The sequence below is a fragment of the Colias eurytheme genome, chromosome 25 (assembly GCF_061535395.1).
Source record: "Colias eurytheme isolate Ceu_HAF_F1 chromosome 25, ilColEury1 Martin Lab GWU primary, whole genome shotgun sequence".
In the NCBI taxonomy this organism is placed as follows: domain Eukaryota; kingdom Metazoa; phylum Arthropoda; class Insecta; order Lepidoptera; family Pieridae; genus Colias; species Colias eurytheme.
This window is the reverse complement of record NC_143004.1, coordinates 4,150,979-4,167,809: the sequence shown is the minus strand read 5'-3', so window position 1 is coordinate 4,167,809 and position 16,831 is coordinate 4,150,979. Positions and strand designations below refer to the sequence as shown.

At 34.4% G+C, this 16,831-nt stretch overlaps 1 protein-coding gene across 1 annotated transcript; it reads right to left on the bottom strand.

Annotated features, from left to right (window-relative positions):
- Positions 1–513: 513 nt before the first annotated feature.
- IleRS-m (Isoleucyl-tRNA synthetase, mitochondrial) lies at positions 514–16,285 on the bottom strand. The gene is made up of 12 exons (XM_090116348.1): positions 16,045–16,285; positions 15,837–15,959; positions 15,288–15,658; positions 9,781–9,894; positions 7,305–7,504; positions 6,458–6,624; positions 5,550–5,783; positions 3,905–4,071; positions 3,505–3,643; positions 3,002–3,156; positions 2,159–2,293; positions 514–1,821 (listed from the first exon to the last, which is right to left on the bottom strand). Exons 1-12 carry the CDS (start codon positions 16,237–16,239, stop codon positions 960–962), a joined length of 2,862 nt encoding a protein of 953 aa, XP_089972474.1. The 5' UTR covers positions 16,240–16,285; the 3' UTR covers positions 514–959.
- Between the last annotated feature and the right edge of the window lie 546 nt (positions 16,286–16,831).

Here is a 16,831-nt window from a genome sequence, read left to right as displayed (position 1 = left end):
GTTATGAGGTTTGTCGAATTATGTAGTTTCATAGGGTTGTGCTGTTTCTGATTTAAGAAAGTTATATGGTAGTTTATAGGAAATGTTATATTGTAAAGGATTTAAGAAATTAAAGACTTATGGTTGTAAAATGATGTAATATCACTAAATAGCTTAGAACTTAGTCGCTTTCTCTGTCCCTGATCCCTATGTACCTATGCTTGAATCTACGGATTTTGATGCGCTTTTTTTTTAAGGGATAGAGACTAGAGTGATTCTTGAGAAAAGTCTACGGATTTTGATGCGCTTTTTTAAGGGATAGAGTGATTCTGGAGAAAGGTTTTACTATATAGGTAATTTATTAAGTTTTAGATTAGACAAAGCGGGTGAGGCCACGGATTAAAAGCAAGTAATTTATAATTGTATGTCGTTTAACATATTGTAGTTAATTGCAATCAAAACTAACCAAATTAATTGAGGGGTGTGTTCGTAAAGAGCTTGAGTAAAAAACAAAATTTAAATGCATTATCATTTTTATTATTCAACGAAGAATATATATATATTTAAATAACTTACAATTGTCGAAATAAGATCACGTTACTTATCCTGAACTATGTAATCTACACATTTTGCTAAACATGCATCTTCACACAGTGATCAATTTAACACATAAAATTCTCTACACAAACAGCGCTAGTTAGAGAGGTTTGACTTAGTATTTATAACCAGCATAAATAACATGTATACCCTAATTTGATATTTAAGTTTTTTAGCATTCAAATGCTTTATAAATATGATTTTTTAAAGAATAGAAAATATTCGATCACAATGCGGGATTTGAACCCGTGTCTTCTGCCTAATGTCGTCGAATCCCGCCTCGTGATGATTTTTTTTTATTCTAATTAAAATTGATAACATATTACTTATAAGTACTAATTATAATTATATTTTCTAATACATGATATTTAATAAATTAAAATCTACAACGTCGCTAACACTTTCTCGCACCGCACACATTTATCACTATCGCCAATCACATTAAACTTCCTACATCTCAAACATTGTCCTTTCTTACTAACAGTGGCCATAATATTCCAATTTTTCACATTTTTCTCTGTTTCATGCAATTCCACATTAGATACTTCTAATATTTCACACAAAACACTATCATTTACACCATCCGACATATTTAATTTATTAAATTTCGCATATAAATCGGAATTCACTTGCAAAATCAAATCAAACTTTTTCAAACTCTCATTTTTCATACGAATGCAAACGTCCCTTTTCAAATTCAAGATGGCGTCCATTAATGTAACGTCAATCGGTTTTGGCGGCAAAAGTGACAGTTCCTTTGTGAAATAAAACGGTTGGTTGGATAAGGGGTGGTGTTGCCATGCCTCTTCCACTAAATGGGGTAAAATAGGACCCAGAGTTTTACACAGTGTTGCCATAATCGTATGAATTGCTAATTGCGCGGCAAGACGTTCTGCGGAATCTTTTTCTGAACAATACAATCTATCTTTTATACAATGGCAATACAAAGCAGACACTTTATTACTAACAAAATGAAGAATCGATTGGGCCACACTATTATACCTAAAATTATCATAATGTTCGTTTATTTGTTTTAAAAATGTATGACATTCGTTAACTATGTACTGGTCGAAGAAATTTAAGGGTGGATTTTTATTAAAGTCTTCCGTTTTTAGGTCATTTACGACGCCTAGAAGATATTTCATGATGTTTCGTATGCGAATAATTTCTGATTGACAGTCGTCGAGTAGTTTCTTGCTGATTATGATTTGGGAATGTTGCGTCGCGTGACTTGCTACCCACCATCTGTGAAATAAAATTAAGTTAAGTACTTTTTATAGAATATAATAGAAAGAGCTACCATCACATGAGATTTCATACAATTCTAAATATGTATAACATTTACTGTTTTAATTAATAATATCGAAAAAATATATTCCTTTTTTGTTTATTAAAAAAAAATGTGTACTGTAATATTCTGTTGAAATTGGATATAAACCCAGTCTGAATTGAGTGAATTATATTTCAATTTTGATAAAATTATATTTATTGAAACAAACACTCTTCTCACGCATTCACTAAAAAATCATATGTTCTGTATGTTCCTCTAAATAAATTAATTTTATTAAGTTACGTAAATTACCTCAAAGTATCAATCCCATACGCCGGACACGTTTTATCCCCATGTATAATTGTTACAGGATCTATCACATTGCCTACTGATTTGGACATTTTGCGTTTCTTCTCGTCTACTACAAAACCGTGCACGAATATTGACCTAAAAAAATAAACAATAAATTAAATTTAAGAAATTATTTACTAAAATCTGAAAGTAGAACCACGCTTTTAATGGTAGAAACATAATGAAAATCGATGCAGTAGTTTTTGAGTTCTTTGCGAACAAACATAAAGACGACCGTCTGGCCGTCTGTCTAGACGACTTATTTTTAATTTTTATGGAGTATATTTCACATTGGACTATATAAATTAAAGTTCCCATTCTTTTTTCTGTTTCACAAAAAAACAGAAAGTATCATAAACATTTTAAATATTCTTTATTACATAAGCACACCCCGGACACTCCATACAAAATGATCGTTTTGACAGTCACACTGTAGAGACTGCAAATGTGTGTGTTAACGCTTTATGGTTGGCACATTTGTGACTAGCGTAAAAAAAAATTCGCATTTTTCTGATGAAATACATCCGTAAACAGCACAATATCTAACCATTTTCTACGAAAAACGATAATCACAAATCCAAAATAATAAAATTACTTTAAGTCAATTTGATTAATGTTGTCAATCTTCGTTGCGTATCGTCCTTGCAGAAAAATATGGCCCATTTTATGTCTGATCGCGAGGGGGTGAGGTAAGTTTAATTTTGGCGGGAGGCGGAGAGTGTCCTTTCTGTAGCGTTTAGCTACTATTATGTATTCTGTGACATAAGTATATAAAATACCTATTTTACTCTAAAATAAACTTACTCATAAGGAGCCTCTCCTCTCAAAGCTATAGACGTCAATAAGGAAGCTTGAAACCAACCAGTCAATTGGTCTATACCTTCCGAATATATTCTAGATTTCTTGCCGTCTAGTGTTTGCCAGGAAAGACCTGAATCTAACCAGATGTCCATTATATCCTAGAAAAATATTAAATGTACATACAATTAAAAAAAGCAACGTGTTAGAAGTGAAACTTCTTTGGCAAGATTATAAGATACTAAAATCGTCGCCTTACTCCATGACGTGACGGTATTGCGTGACGTGACTTTGAAATTTTACTCTCAACGCGCCATAAGAAGTTTCACTTCAAAAAATTGTGAACTTTTTAGCGCCATGTTGATAAAATTGCCCAATTCTTATGAATATTAGATGAACACAATGTTTTCTAGTGTTACTAGAATTTAGTACAGAATTTGAAAATCTCCCAATTATATTATTAAAATATTAACTATAAAAAAAAACATCTAATTATAATATCATATTACCTTTCCCTTAACAAAATCTTGTTCATCTGTATTATATTTATCTAAAACGTCATTCGGTAAGACATCTTTAACATCACACGTCCACCATACATCAGCGTCTTTAGTTTCTATTAAATTGCATAATTTTTCTATTACTTTCCTGAAATTATATATTAATTAAATAATTAAACAAAAATCTTATTTCTTTGTTAACATTTATAATAAATCACTTATTCAAAATGACAGAAGGAAATTTTTATATATATTCAATTTGTATATTATAAACATTCTAAATTTCATGAAAGTAATTGAAGCTATTTTCGAGATTTATATTATAATGTCTATATATCATGCAGCCCTATTAATTAAGAGGCTAGGATTTTAATTGAATGGCTGATTAATCTTTAATATCTTAACTTACTCATCCATAATAACATCATTCCCCTTATACAATACAGGTATAGGCACACCCCAGGCTCTTTGGCGCGAAATGCACCAATATGGCCGCTTTTCCAATTGCGCTTTAAAACTCTGTCGTGATTGGTCCGCGGAGGATGGTGGTAGGAAATCCACTTTATCTAAAGCTGCCTGGAAGATAAATAGTTTAATTGATGATAATTTATTTGTGGACTAGATTACCGCCTTCTTCGTCCGCTTTTCAAAGAAAAATCAGCTTAGTTCCCGTGCCTGTGGGATTTCCGGGATAAAAAGTAACAAACATCGTTTATTTATAAATAAATAAATAAATAATAATAATAAACATCCATCCATCCATCTATCCATCCTCATAAACTTTTGCATTTATAATATATGTAGGATGTAGGATATTTTATTATAACCTTTGTTATTCCAAATCTCACCATACATCCTCCAAGTATTGTTAGGACAATCACTAAGTAGAATATTTTTCTCATACAATAAAAAATTGAATGAATGCTTCAAATTTTTCTAGTTCTGAAAACGCACTTAACAGAAAAAATACATTGTAAATTTTATAAAAGTGACAACTATAATAATCTAAGAGCCCACGACGGCCAGACTTTCCTTTCTTTAGGAAAGTTGAAAGTTTCTCTGTATATGTCTCCGATACAGATAAGAACGACTAGCGACTATCAAGTCTGGGTTGTGGTTACTTTGGCAGGAAACAGGTAGTAAAGGTGTATAAAATTGTACCTAACTTTCATTATACTTTAAAAGCTAAATTTTATATATGTTACTTGGAGACGTATAAAAAGATGTTACCTCAAGAGCCGGACAGTTTTCATGGTTCTTACATCTTGCCAGACACATTTAAAAAATAACTAACATATCATCAAATTAACGTTACTACCTAAAAGTGTATCAAATATGAAATAACCCACTAAAAACATTAGTTTACTATAATTAATGACTAAAAAATAATAGTATAATATAAGTAATAAAGTTATTACTTATCTTTTACGGGGACTTACGTTGATGGAATTCTACGTATCTCGATGACTTTGTTATTGTGTCATCGAGATACGTGAAATTCCATCAACATAAGTCCCCGTAAAAGATAAGTAATAACTTATTATACTATTATTTTTTAATCATTATAGTAAACTAATTATAGTAAACTAATGTTTTTAGTGGGTTATTTCATATTTGATACACTTTTAGGTAGTAACGTTAATTTGATGATATGTTAGTTATTTTTTAAATGTGTCTGGCAAGATGTAAGAACCATGAAAACTGTCCGGCTCTTGAGGTAACATCTTTTTATACGTCTCCAAGTAACATATATAAAATTTAGCTTTTAAAGTATAATGAAAGTTAGGTACAATTTTATACACCTTTACTACCTGTTTCCTGCCAAAGTAACCACAACCCAGACTTGATAGTCGCTAGTCGTTCTTATCTGTATCGGAGACATATACAGAGAAACTTTCAACTTTCCTAAAGAAAGGAAAGTCTGGCCGTCTTGGGCTCTTGATCTATAATATCCCATAAAACAAACAAAAACACATTATTTCCTCTCGAGAGAATAGGAGCGTCGAAAAATGGCAAGTCAATACAAGAACTACTCCTATAATATTGAAACATACCAAAGCCCGTTCTTTCAAAGCGGCAGTATCAATAAACCACTGATGGCTAGCTCTCAATATCACCGGTTTCTTCGTCCTCCAGTCCAATGGATATGAATGTATGTATGTCCCTTTATATATAATAGATTCTGCAAGTTTGTCCATCACAACCTCCTGACCCTCTGTTAGTACAGGCAGACCGTCGAAATCTGGGCCTAGGTTCGTGTAACAACCTGTCTCGTCTACATTACATTCCTAGAAGAGATTAATTTTTAAGGAAAAATGTTAGGAATACAATCATTATTAAAGTTTACAAAATGAGTATTATCATCATTATGGAAATTTCGTTATGGAAATCTATGTCCTGCAGTGGACGTCCTGAAAGGCTGGAATGATGATGAGTATTATCGTAATGTAAATAATTGAAGGCTGATTATCCTTGACATGATAATATGATGTGATAATTTTGATGTGTTCATTTTTGAACACCTTATTCTAATTTGAAATGTAATTCAAGGAACTCATTTTAATGAAAAAAAAACTGTCTTGTCAGGAATGTACTGTTTGCTGGTGACATATTTAAAATCAATCCAACAATTTTAATATTTCAATTACTTTTTATAAAAAGACCTCTCCTATAATAATAAATAAATATTATAGGACATTACTACACAAATCGACCTAGTCCCACAGTAAGCTCAATTAAGGCTTGTGTTGTGGGTACTAGGCGACGGTAAATATAATATTTAATAAATACATATATAGATAATAACACCCAGACCCAAGAACAAATAATTGAGTTCATCACACAAATATTTGCCCTGACCGGGGATCGAACCCGGGACCGTCGGCTCAGTAGGCAGTTACTTTACCACTACGCCAACGCGTCGTCAATAATACTTTTTAATTACTAAAATAAGCCAACTCACCACAGTCATATTATTGTTCAGCGCAACAAGAAAGTCCTCAGGCCCGTGCGCAGGCGCGGTGTGCACCAATCCCGTGCCTTTGCCCTTTGTCACGTGATCCGCGGAGTAAAATGGACGTAGATCATTGGTTAAGGGACTTTTGTATGTACTGTTTTGGAGTTTTGTGCCTATAATAAAAATAAATGTTTAAGAAATGGATTTATCTTAATATATATGTATAAAGGCGAAAGTTTGTAAGTATGGATGTATGGATGTTTGTTACTCTTTCACGTAAAAACTACTGAATGGATTTAAATGAAACTTTACCACAATATAGCTTAAACATCAGAATAACACATAGGATAGGTTTTATCCCGGAAATCCCGAGGGAACGGGAACTATGCGGGTTTTCCTTTGAAAACGCGGGCGAAGCCGCAGGCGGAAATCTAGTTATATAATATATGTTGACTAGCTGACCAAACAGACAATGTCCTGTCTTCACGCAAATTGTCAAAATCGGTCAAGCCATTTACGCGTGATGCCGTGAAAAAGGAAAATAGGTATATAATATATATAGAGATAAATTAAATTTTTAATGAATTTTTTAAATCACACACATTTATAGTTGGTTTGAAAAATTGCTTTTACAACAAACTCTTTTTCAAAATTCTACACATTAACATTTTGGAGTATAAGTTTGTGATAGCTAAATGAAAACTTAAAAATCAATATATGTAATAATATTATTTACTGTGCAAAAAAACAACTGCATTACATAATATATGTTAAAATAATTGTATTAAAAAAAATATATTCTAAATTAATGTTACAATTGCCTAAACACATTATTTAAACAAGAAACACATACCATCAAACTCAACCACCACAGTAATCTCAGTTTCTAGAACTTTCTTCAATTCTTCTATTTGATCCTTAGCAATTAGGAACATGCCATTTCTATTACCGAGTGTGACCACACAGTATGTCATAGTGGGACTGTATGCTATTGCCTTATTGGCTAGTAGCGTCCATGGTGTGGTCGTCCATATTAATGCTGAGACTGGTTTACTGCGAAAATATTTTAAATGAATGAATATATTTCTTATTTTTTTATGCTTACTAAAAATACTGTTGTGCAATTCGAAAAAGATGTGAAATTGATAGTGTTAATGAAATTATATTACTCTTGCAGTATATGAAATTCAGGCAATATCATAATATGTAATTTAAAGTACCGAATAATTATTTTGATATATAAAAATGAATCCCAAAATGTGTTGGTAAGTAAGCACATAACTTGAGAACGGCTGAACCGATTTCGATAATTCTTTTTTTATTATATTCCTTGAAGTACGAGGATGGTTCTTATGTAGAGAAAACGTAAATATGTACCATGGGCGAAGCCGGGGCGGACCGCTAGTTTGATATAAAATTAAAGAAACATTAAAATTTTGATAAAAAAAGGTTGGTATAAAGATCATAAGGGCCGGCGCAGATATGTCGGATCGCAGCGCAGAACATTTTCATAGTCAAACTATTATTAACATTGTCCTCATTAAAATAAAAAACATCAATTTATTCCCATATAATATATATAAGGTCCCACGGCTGAAACGAACGAATATATATAAGGTAGCGTGCTGCGCGTCAATAATAGTTTGACAGAAAAACGCGCTCCACTATGTCTGCGCTGAAAAAGCAGAAGTTTTCGCAAATCATCTGGAAAATGTCTTCAAGCCGAATGATGGTGGCGATGAATCTGATGTGAACGATATACTCAATCAGGATCTTCAGCTCTGCTTACCACTTAAACCCACTTCACCTAAAGAAATCGCTTGCGAAATTAGAAGACTAAATTCAAACAAGGCTCCTGGATTTGATTTAATCACTCCTAAACTTTTAAAAAACTTACCTCGCAAGTGCATCACATTTCTTGCTTCCCTCTTCAATGCGACTTTCAGATTGTCATATTTTCCGAAGGTATGGAAAGTTTCGGAAATTATCATGATCCACAAACCTGGAAAATCTCCCCACGAGGCTGCTTCTTACCGTCCCATAAGCTTGACACCGGTTCTCTCTAAGCTATGGGAGAAGATATTTCTGGTACGCTTGAAGGAGCATATGGACAATTGTGATCTTGTCCCCACACACCAATTTGGTTTTCGAAAGCAACACTCCACCATAGAGCAGATGCACCGAGTCCACCAAGAGATCAGACGCTGCTTTGAAAGGAACCAATTCTGCTCGGCGGCATTTCTGGATGTCCAACAAGCGTTCGACAGAGTATGGCACAGGGGTTTAATGTGCAAAGTGAAGTATAAACTTCCCCATTCTCTTTTCCTTATCATCCAGTCCTACCTTGAAGGGAGACTCTTTCGAGTGAAACAGAGAGACGACAGATCTTCACTTCGCCAAATTAATGCCGGCGTTCCGCAGGGCTCTGTTCTCGGCCCAGTTCTGTACAACATATTCACTGCTGATCTACCTGTAGCTAGTGACGTAACTGTAGCAACATACGCAGATGATGTAGCCTACCTTGCTAGAGATGATCTTCCAATAGCGGCAAGTAATAAGCTTCAGCGCATTCTTGATGTAACCTATGAATGGATGAGTAAGTGGCGCATCCGTGCAAGTGCTCAGAAGTCACACCACATTACATTTAGCTTAAGGAGAGGTAACTGCCCTCCAGTCAAATTTGGTGATGATGTGCTGACGGATAGTGAACATGTCAAATACTTAGGATTCAACCTGGACCGAAGACTCACCTGGGCCTTCCACATCAAAAAGAAAAGAGATGAAATTAACCACAAGTTCCGTAACCTGTATTGGCTTATGGGAAGAAACTCTGTTCTATCCGTGGATAACAAGCTCCTGATCTACAACACCGTCTTGAAGCCTATCTGGACCTATGGCGCTCCACTGTGGGGAACCGCTTCATGAATATTTGAATGTTCCGACCGTACAAGCTGAAATCGAGAAACTTAAAAAGAGATATGCTGAGCGCCTATCGTGTCACCCCAATCCCCTGGCCCATGACCTCGTAAACCCTTCCGCTACGGCCAAAAGGCTGAAAAGGAAGGATGTATTCTAGAAGGCAGACGAGACGCTGGTCTCTTCGCCTACATAATCTTAAGTCACCTCATCTGATAAAAGTCTTGCGACTGATTGCAGATCACTATAGCAAAAAAAAAAAAAAAAAAACTATGTCTGCGCTGGCCTTTAATGAAACATTAAATTAATGCTTATAGGTAACTTATAGGTACACTTAACCAGGAACCATTTTGATATTCTCAAAAATAAATTGTCTTTGTGTACAATTTTAAATAATTAAAATAACCACTTACCTACCAATAGACTCCTGCACAATTTCGGGTAGATTTACCATTGGAAAAGCGACATATACCTCTTGACTCTTAAATTGAGGATCATATTCCAATTCAGCTTCAGCTAATGCTGTTCTGAAAGAAGAACATATATTTATAAGCACTTCTTATAACAAGAAAATATTTTTTTATATATATAACTAGCGGTCCGACCCGGCTTCGCCCGTGGTACATATTTCGCAATAAAAAGTAGCCTATGTTCTTTCTCAGGGTCTAAAGATTATCTGTGCCAAATTTCATCAAAATCGGTCCAGTAGTTTATGCGTGAAAACCATACATACATACATACATACAAACCTTTCCTCTTTATAATATTAGTATAGATATAGATATGTACCTATATTATGAGCCTCTATAGTTTAAAGTGCTTATTATAATGCTATGAATACTACTTGTTATAATCTTACCATAAATTAAAGTTTAAATTTTTTATATTTCTATTGTTATCCACATTCATTTTTCTAAGAAAGTAATGAGCTTATAACAGTACCATGTATGAGGAGTCAGTTGAAAAAGTATATAATAAGTAAATATTATAATTCATGTCTTACATATTATGAGATCACTAGCATTTAAGGGTTGTTTCAAACACTACGCACTTCATACTTCAAACTAAATTAAGCTACAGTAACCAAGGTTTATAAATAAATAAATAAATAAATAAAAAAGCCCTTTATTCTGAAATCAGTAAACAATTCAACATAATCTAACACTATACATAAATAAATTTTAGCTTATTTTACAATATGTCTCTAATTTCAGTGTGCCTGTTGGCATAGGCCTCCTCCAAAAACTTCCACTGGCTTCTGTCATTTGCCACCCTTCTCCACTTTGCACCTGCCGTCAGTTTCAGATCGTCTTCCCATTTTACTTTTTGCCTTCCTCTATTTCGTTTTCCATCTCTTGGGTACCACTCAGTTGTAGCCTTGCTCCATTTCTCATTTTTGTCACGCATCATGTGCCCTGCCCATCGCCATTTTTGTTTGTCTATTCTTTTGAGTATATCCGTCAATTTCGTTTTCGATCTTAGAATGGTGTTTCTAATCCGATCCTGTCTTCGTGCGCCTGTCATACTTCGCTCCATTGCCCTTTGGCATATTGCTAGTTTTTCCCTGAGCGATTTGGTCAATGACCAGGTCTCGCAGCCATAAGTCAGACACGGCAGTATGCATGTGTTAAAAGTTTTTGTTTTTATCGCCATTCCAAGGTCTTTAGACTTCATTATTTCTTTTAGGGCCCAGTACTTTTTCCACCCTATAGCTATTCTCAGATTTATCTCTTTTATATTTTGTTCCGTGGTAGAAATAATCTGTCCCAGGTATGTGTATTGTTCGACATATTCAAGATGTTTATATCCAATTTTTATGTTCGTTTTTTGGTCATTTGTCATAAGTTTAGTTTTTTCGGCGTTCATTTTTAATCCGACTTTCAGACTTTCAATGTTTAGGCCTTGAATCATGACTTCTAAATTTTTGGGGTTTTCCTCGAGAAGGACTAAGTCGTCCGCAAACCTGAGGTGGTTCAATTTTTTTCCGTTTATATTTAGACCGAAATTTTCCCAGTCTAATTTTCTGAAAATATTCTCAAGAACTGCGGAAAATAGTTTGGGTGAGAGCGGGTCTCCCTGTCTCACCCCTTTCTCTATGTTGAATTCTCTACCTAGAGACTCTAATTGGATTCTGGCTTTACTGTTTGAGTAGATTTTTGTTATGATGTTAATGTATACTGCCGGTACTCCTTGTTGTTTTAATGTCTCCCATATGTACTCGTGTTTTATGCTATCGAAGGCCTTGGCATAATCTATAAAGGCTATATATAAGGTTTTGTTGTATTCATTGTATTTTTCCAACACCTGCTTGACTGTGTGGATATGATCTAAAGTTGAAAAACCTTTTCTGAAACCCGCCTGTTCAATCGGTTGCTGTTCGTCAAGCATTGGGGTGATTCTATTTAGTAAGTTTTGCAAAAACCTTGTATACATTTGACATTAGGCTTATGGGCCTATAATTACCAATGTCTTCCTTATCTCCTTTTTTGTATAATAATATTATATGGGATTTGGTCCATTGTTCTGGGATATAGCCACTTGTCAAGATCTCGTTGAATATTTTGGTCAGAACTGGTACTAGCTCTTCCATTGTTCCTTTTATTAGTTCGTTAGTTATTTTATCTGGTCCTGGTGCTTTGCCCATCTTTTGGCTTGTAATGGCCTGCTCCACTTCTTTCTGTAAGATGCTAGGAATGGTTTCTTCGTCATCTGTATTGCAACATTTACTAATTTTGGATGGTTCTTGTTCTGCGTATAACTGTTGGTAGAAATCTGTTGCTGCATCCTTAATAGTTTTTCGCTTCGAGGTGGTCTTCGATCTCTTTTTCAGTCTTGGTATCCACTCTTTCCCAGTCTCTTTTAATTCACTTAATGCTTTTTTAACGCCTCCTGTTCTTGATATGTGGAATTCTAAGGTTTGTAATCTTTTCATCTTTCGGTCTTTCCTTATGTTCTCTCTTATTTTCTTGCTTAGTTCTGTTATAAATTTTATATTTTCTTTCCCTATTTGGTTGGATATTAGTTCTTTTCTTTCATTGATTAGTTCTAGAGTTTTGTCACTAAGTTGGTATTTGTTGTGGTTTTGGTTTCTGTTTGTGGTCACATATTTCTGTAGCTGTTTCTCAAGGATACTATATTTTTCTCTCACGTTATTTGCACCACTCATTATAACGTTCTCCATGTCTTCTAGGTAATTTGTGTTGAAGCTGCTGTAGTCAGCTTTGAGCTGTTCTGTCACATAATTTTTAATATGCGTCCGGGAAGTTTTATTTGGGTATTTTTTGAGAGAGCTTCTTACCATTCGATGATTTGTGTTGAAATTGAGCTTAGATATAACTGTGGTATCTGTAAATGCCTTTGGGTAGCTGCTTATTACATAGTCAATCTCGTTTTTGTACGATCCATCCGGAGAGATCCAAGTCCACTTATTTTTTATCTTTTTCTTAAAAATTGAGTTAATCACAGTTAAGTTGTGTTCCATTAAAAAGTTGATTAGCTTCTCTCCGTTTTGACTTCTCTTTCCTTGTCCATACTTTCCAAGAACATGTTCTTCGCTGTTTTGCCTTCCACCCACCTGAGCGTTGAAATCTCCCATTAAGATTATGTGTTTGTCAGAGTTGGTTTTTACTGCTAGTGAAATTTCCTCGTAAAAGGCATCTATTGCTGATTTTTCCGCTTGTTCTGTAGGTGCGTATGCTTGCATTATTGCCCATTGCTTCTTGTATCCTGGGAATTTGATGATCAGCAATGCCAGCCTTTCGGAGATACCATTAAGTTCTTGTATATATTGTTTTAGAGATTTCTTGATTATGAAGCCCACTCCTCTTTGGCCTGGCGTTTCTCCCTTTTGAAATAGGATGTAATCATTATGCTCTTCAATTTTTTCGCCTAGTCTCCTCATTTCGCTTATACCTAATATGTCTAGTCTTATGTCTTCTAGTGCTTTTTCCAGCTCCATCAAGCTTTCCTGTGTCCTGAGGGTTCTCACATTTAGGGTTGCTACATTGAATACTTCGCATCTTTTGGTTTGTCGGGCTGGTGACACTACAGGTCCATTTCGGATTGTATTCTGTTGTGTTTGTGTCTTTAAGTTGTATAATAATATGCTGTTGTTTCTATTTGTATTTGGAGGGTTTTGGTCTGCTTCTCCCACGGTGACCGGCCGGATTGGGATGCGATTTTTGTTTGTTTGTTTTGACATGTTTGTACATTTTGACATATTTTGGTTCCGGTTGCCTATGCCCATCATTAGTTTTTTGGAGTTTCTGCAGGTGAAGCTGTTCTTCCATTCTTAATGTATTTGAGTATGCTAGGTTTTATCGTTTCCTTTGCTGAGCTTCCCGCTTGTGATAATATTGGTTCACTTTCCAGGGTCACTTTTTTCTGCATTGGTGTGTTTGGGGAGGCTGACTCTCCTCGCTTTCTTTTTTCTCTGTTTTTGTCTGAAGGTTTCTTCACTACCAGTTTATCATAGTTAATGTAGGCAACATTTCCTTTCTGTTTTTCTTCCTTTACTTGTTCCTTCAGTTGCTTCCTTATTTCTAGTACCTCCTTAGGAAAGTCTTCATTTACATAAATTCCTGGCGGGAGTTTCGACTTATTCTTAAGTATTGTATGTTTCTTCCAAATAGTTGTGACTGTAGCAACGACCGGGCGGTTTTTGTTCTTAGTCTTTTGGCCTATTCTATATATATTACTTATCTCTTGGCTGTCCATAGGTATTCCAGAATCGATTATAATTTCCTTTAAGTAATCTACTAACTCGTTTTCTGTTTTGCCTGGTTCGTCTATTCCATAGAATACTAGGTTGTTTTTCCTCTTATCTTTTTCAAGCGAATTAATTTTTTGTTCCATAGTTGCAACTTTACTTTTCAGGACTTCGTTCTCTTCTGTTAGGGATTTAAATTTTATATCTATCCCTTCCATAACGCTTTTCGTCACTGCTGTTGTTATTTCTAAAGTTTGTTGTTTCATCTTTTCCTCCATTTTCAATAATAAAAGTTCTATGTTTGCATCCATTTTTGAGGTAATTTTAATTCTTGATGTGGCAACACTACTTTTGGTAGCTTTTGGAATTTGTTACTGGCAACTCCACAAGTGACGGTGACGTTTGACAGTTTGCTGACAGATGGTCCCTTGTCTATGATAATATGATCGTGATTCTCACTTTTTAGGTTGTGTTGTCAAATGAAATTTGATATTTTCTTGCCCAAACTTGTAACTTTGCACTGTTTTCACTAGCGGATATTGCTTATTTGTTTTTCTGTGATACTTTTGTGACTCGGCACAACTGTTCGATCACTCTTTACCACTGGTTTAAATATTTAATTACGGAGCTTCGTGACGCACTTGTTTACAGTATGACCACCGGAACCGGAATCCCTAGGTTTATACATTAAATAAATAAATAAATAATAAATAAATAAATATTATAGGACATTATTACACAAATCGACCTAGTCCCACAGTAAGCTCAATTAAGGCTTGTGTTGTGGGTATTAGGCGACGATAAATATAATATTTAATAAATACATAATAATAAGCTTTATTTATTCCACCTTACAACTGATAATTAATACATATACATATGACATTTTAGTTTTTTTTATCTATAAGGGGCCACCTAACAATGAATAGATAAAAAAAAAAAAAAAATAAATACATAATATATAGATAATAACACCCAGACCCAAGAACAAATAATTGAGTTCATCACACAAATATTTGCCCTGACCGGGGATCGAACCCGGGACCGTCGGCTCAGTAGGCAGTTACTTTACCACTGTGCCAACCGCGTCGTCAAATATACAAACACATTCCTCGCTACACATCCACACACATACATATTTGGGAATTAAAGCATCCTAAGGCTCTCCTGTTAAGTTGAAAATGTTACTTCCAAAAACATTAATTCACTTACCTAGATGAAGGAGACCAATAAACCGGCTTTAAGGCCCTATAAATCAGACCATCTCTATACATCTTATAGAACAATTTCAGTTGATTTTGTACATATTTCTTATCCAGTGTCAAATAACACTGTTCATCCCAATCTGCCATAATTCCCCAACTCCTGAATGCCTCCTTTTGCTTTTCAACTGTTTCCAACGCAAAGGATCTGGCAATTTGCCTTGTATGTACAGGGTCGGAAGGTTCATTGTTGTTTGAAGTTTTCTTTGCCTTTTGTAACGCTTTAAACTCGATTGGTAAGCCATGGCAGTCCCAGCCTGGTATGTAGTGTACCTTGTTGCCTTGGAGGACTTGACTTCTATTGTTGATGTCTTTTATTATCTAAAATGGAAAAATTTTAGTTGTTAAACTTTAAATTAAATGTATTGGACAATTTATACTTCACTGACTAAATAAGCAGAGTATATAATGTAATATTCTTACCTTACATACATTAAAATATATTGAATCTCATCAAATTAATAGTAAAAATTATGATATTCAATATCCCAATAGGTACCTTATTTACAGCATGTCCCATATGTAGGTCACCGTTGGCGTATGGAGGGCCATCATGTAAAACATACTCCGGACCCGTAAGTTGTTCTCTTTGCCATTTATATAATTCCGAAAATTTTGCTATCTACAATAAATACAAATATTGAATTAACAGGTGAAATTATATTTTTTTAAAGGTATGTGAATCAAAATTCTAAACACAATTTTACCTCTGGAATATTATTTTTATCCTTTTGACTAGATCTCGCCGGAAATTTGGTTTTGGGAAACAAAATAGTATGTGAATAAGTTTTTGTCTTAGGTTCCGCGGAGCTTTTTGTTCGACTATATCCTATGCTTGTCCACCTTGTGCTCAACTTAATGTACTTAGAATAAAATATGTTAAGATTTCTCGTTAGAATCATTTTATTTGTTTTTGCGGGAGATTTTACTTCATTTTGAGGTTATTTTGTTTTTTGTGTTTTTCTTTTTTACTTTATGTCATATGTGACACATGCTGAAACGTTTTGAAATTCAGTGTAGGCTGATGAAAATATACCTCTTTTTTTAAATTGTAAATGTATTCCGTAATTATGATCAACTAATTGAATAAGCATCCGTGCGAATTGCGAGTCATGCTATTCGCCTGGTGATAGGCGAATTCGCTAATGGCGTACCTATACAAAGTTAATGTACTACTTACGAATTAACGAATATTACTCTGTGCGAATATTTTTAACAGTGATTCGCGAAGACACTCGTGCACGAATTTTTCATTGAGTGAAATGAATATTTAAATAGGGTAAAAGGATTGATAATCTTTTTGTTTCTGAACGCAGATCAGAACTTCATTATTTGACACCCAAAAACAATCCTTTTCATGTGTCAATTGCCAAAACCTCTTTTTTAGAGTTTAAGTATTCTTTGGCCAAAACTTATCTGTGGCCAAAACAACACATGTTTTCACTGGTTTTCACTTTGTGTTCTTTAATTTATTAGAATTTTATCGCTTTTTAA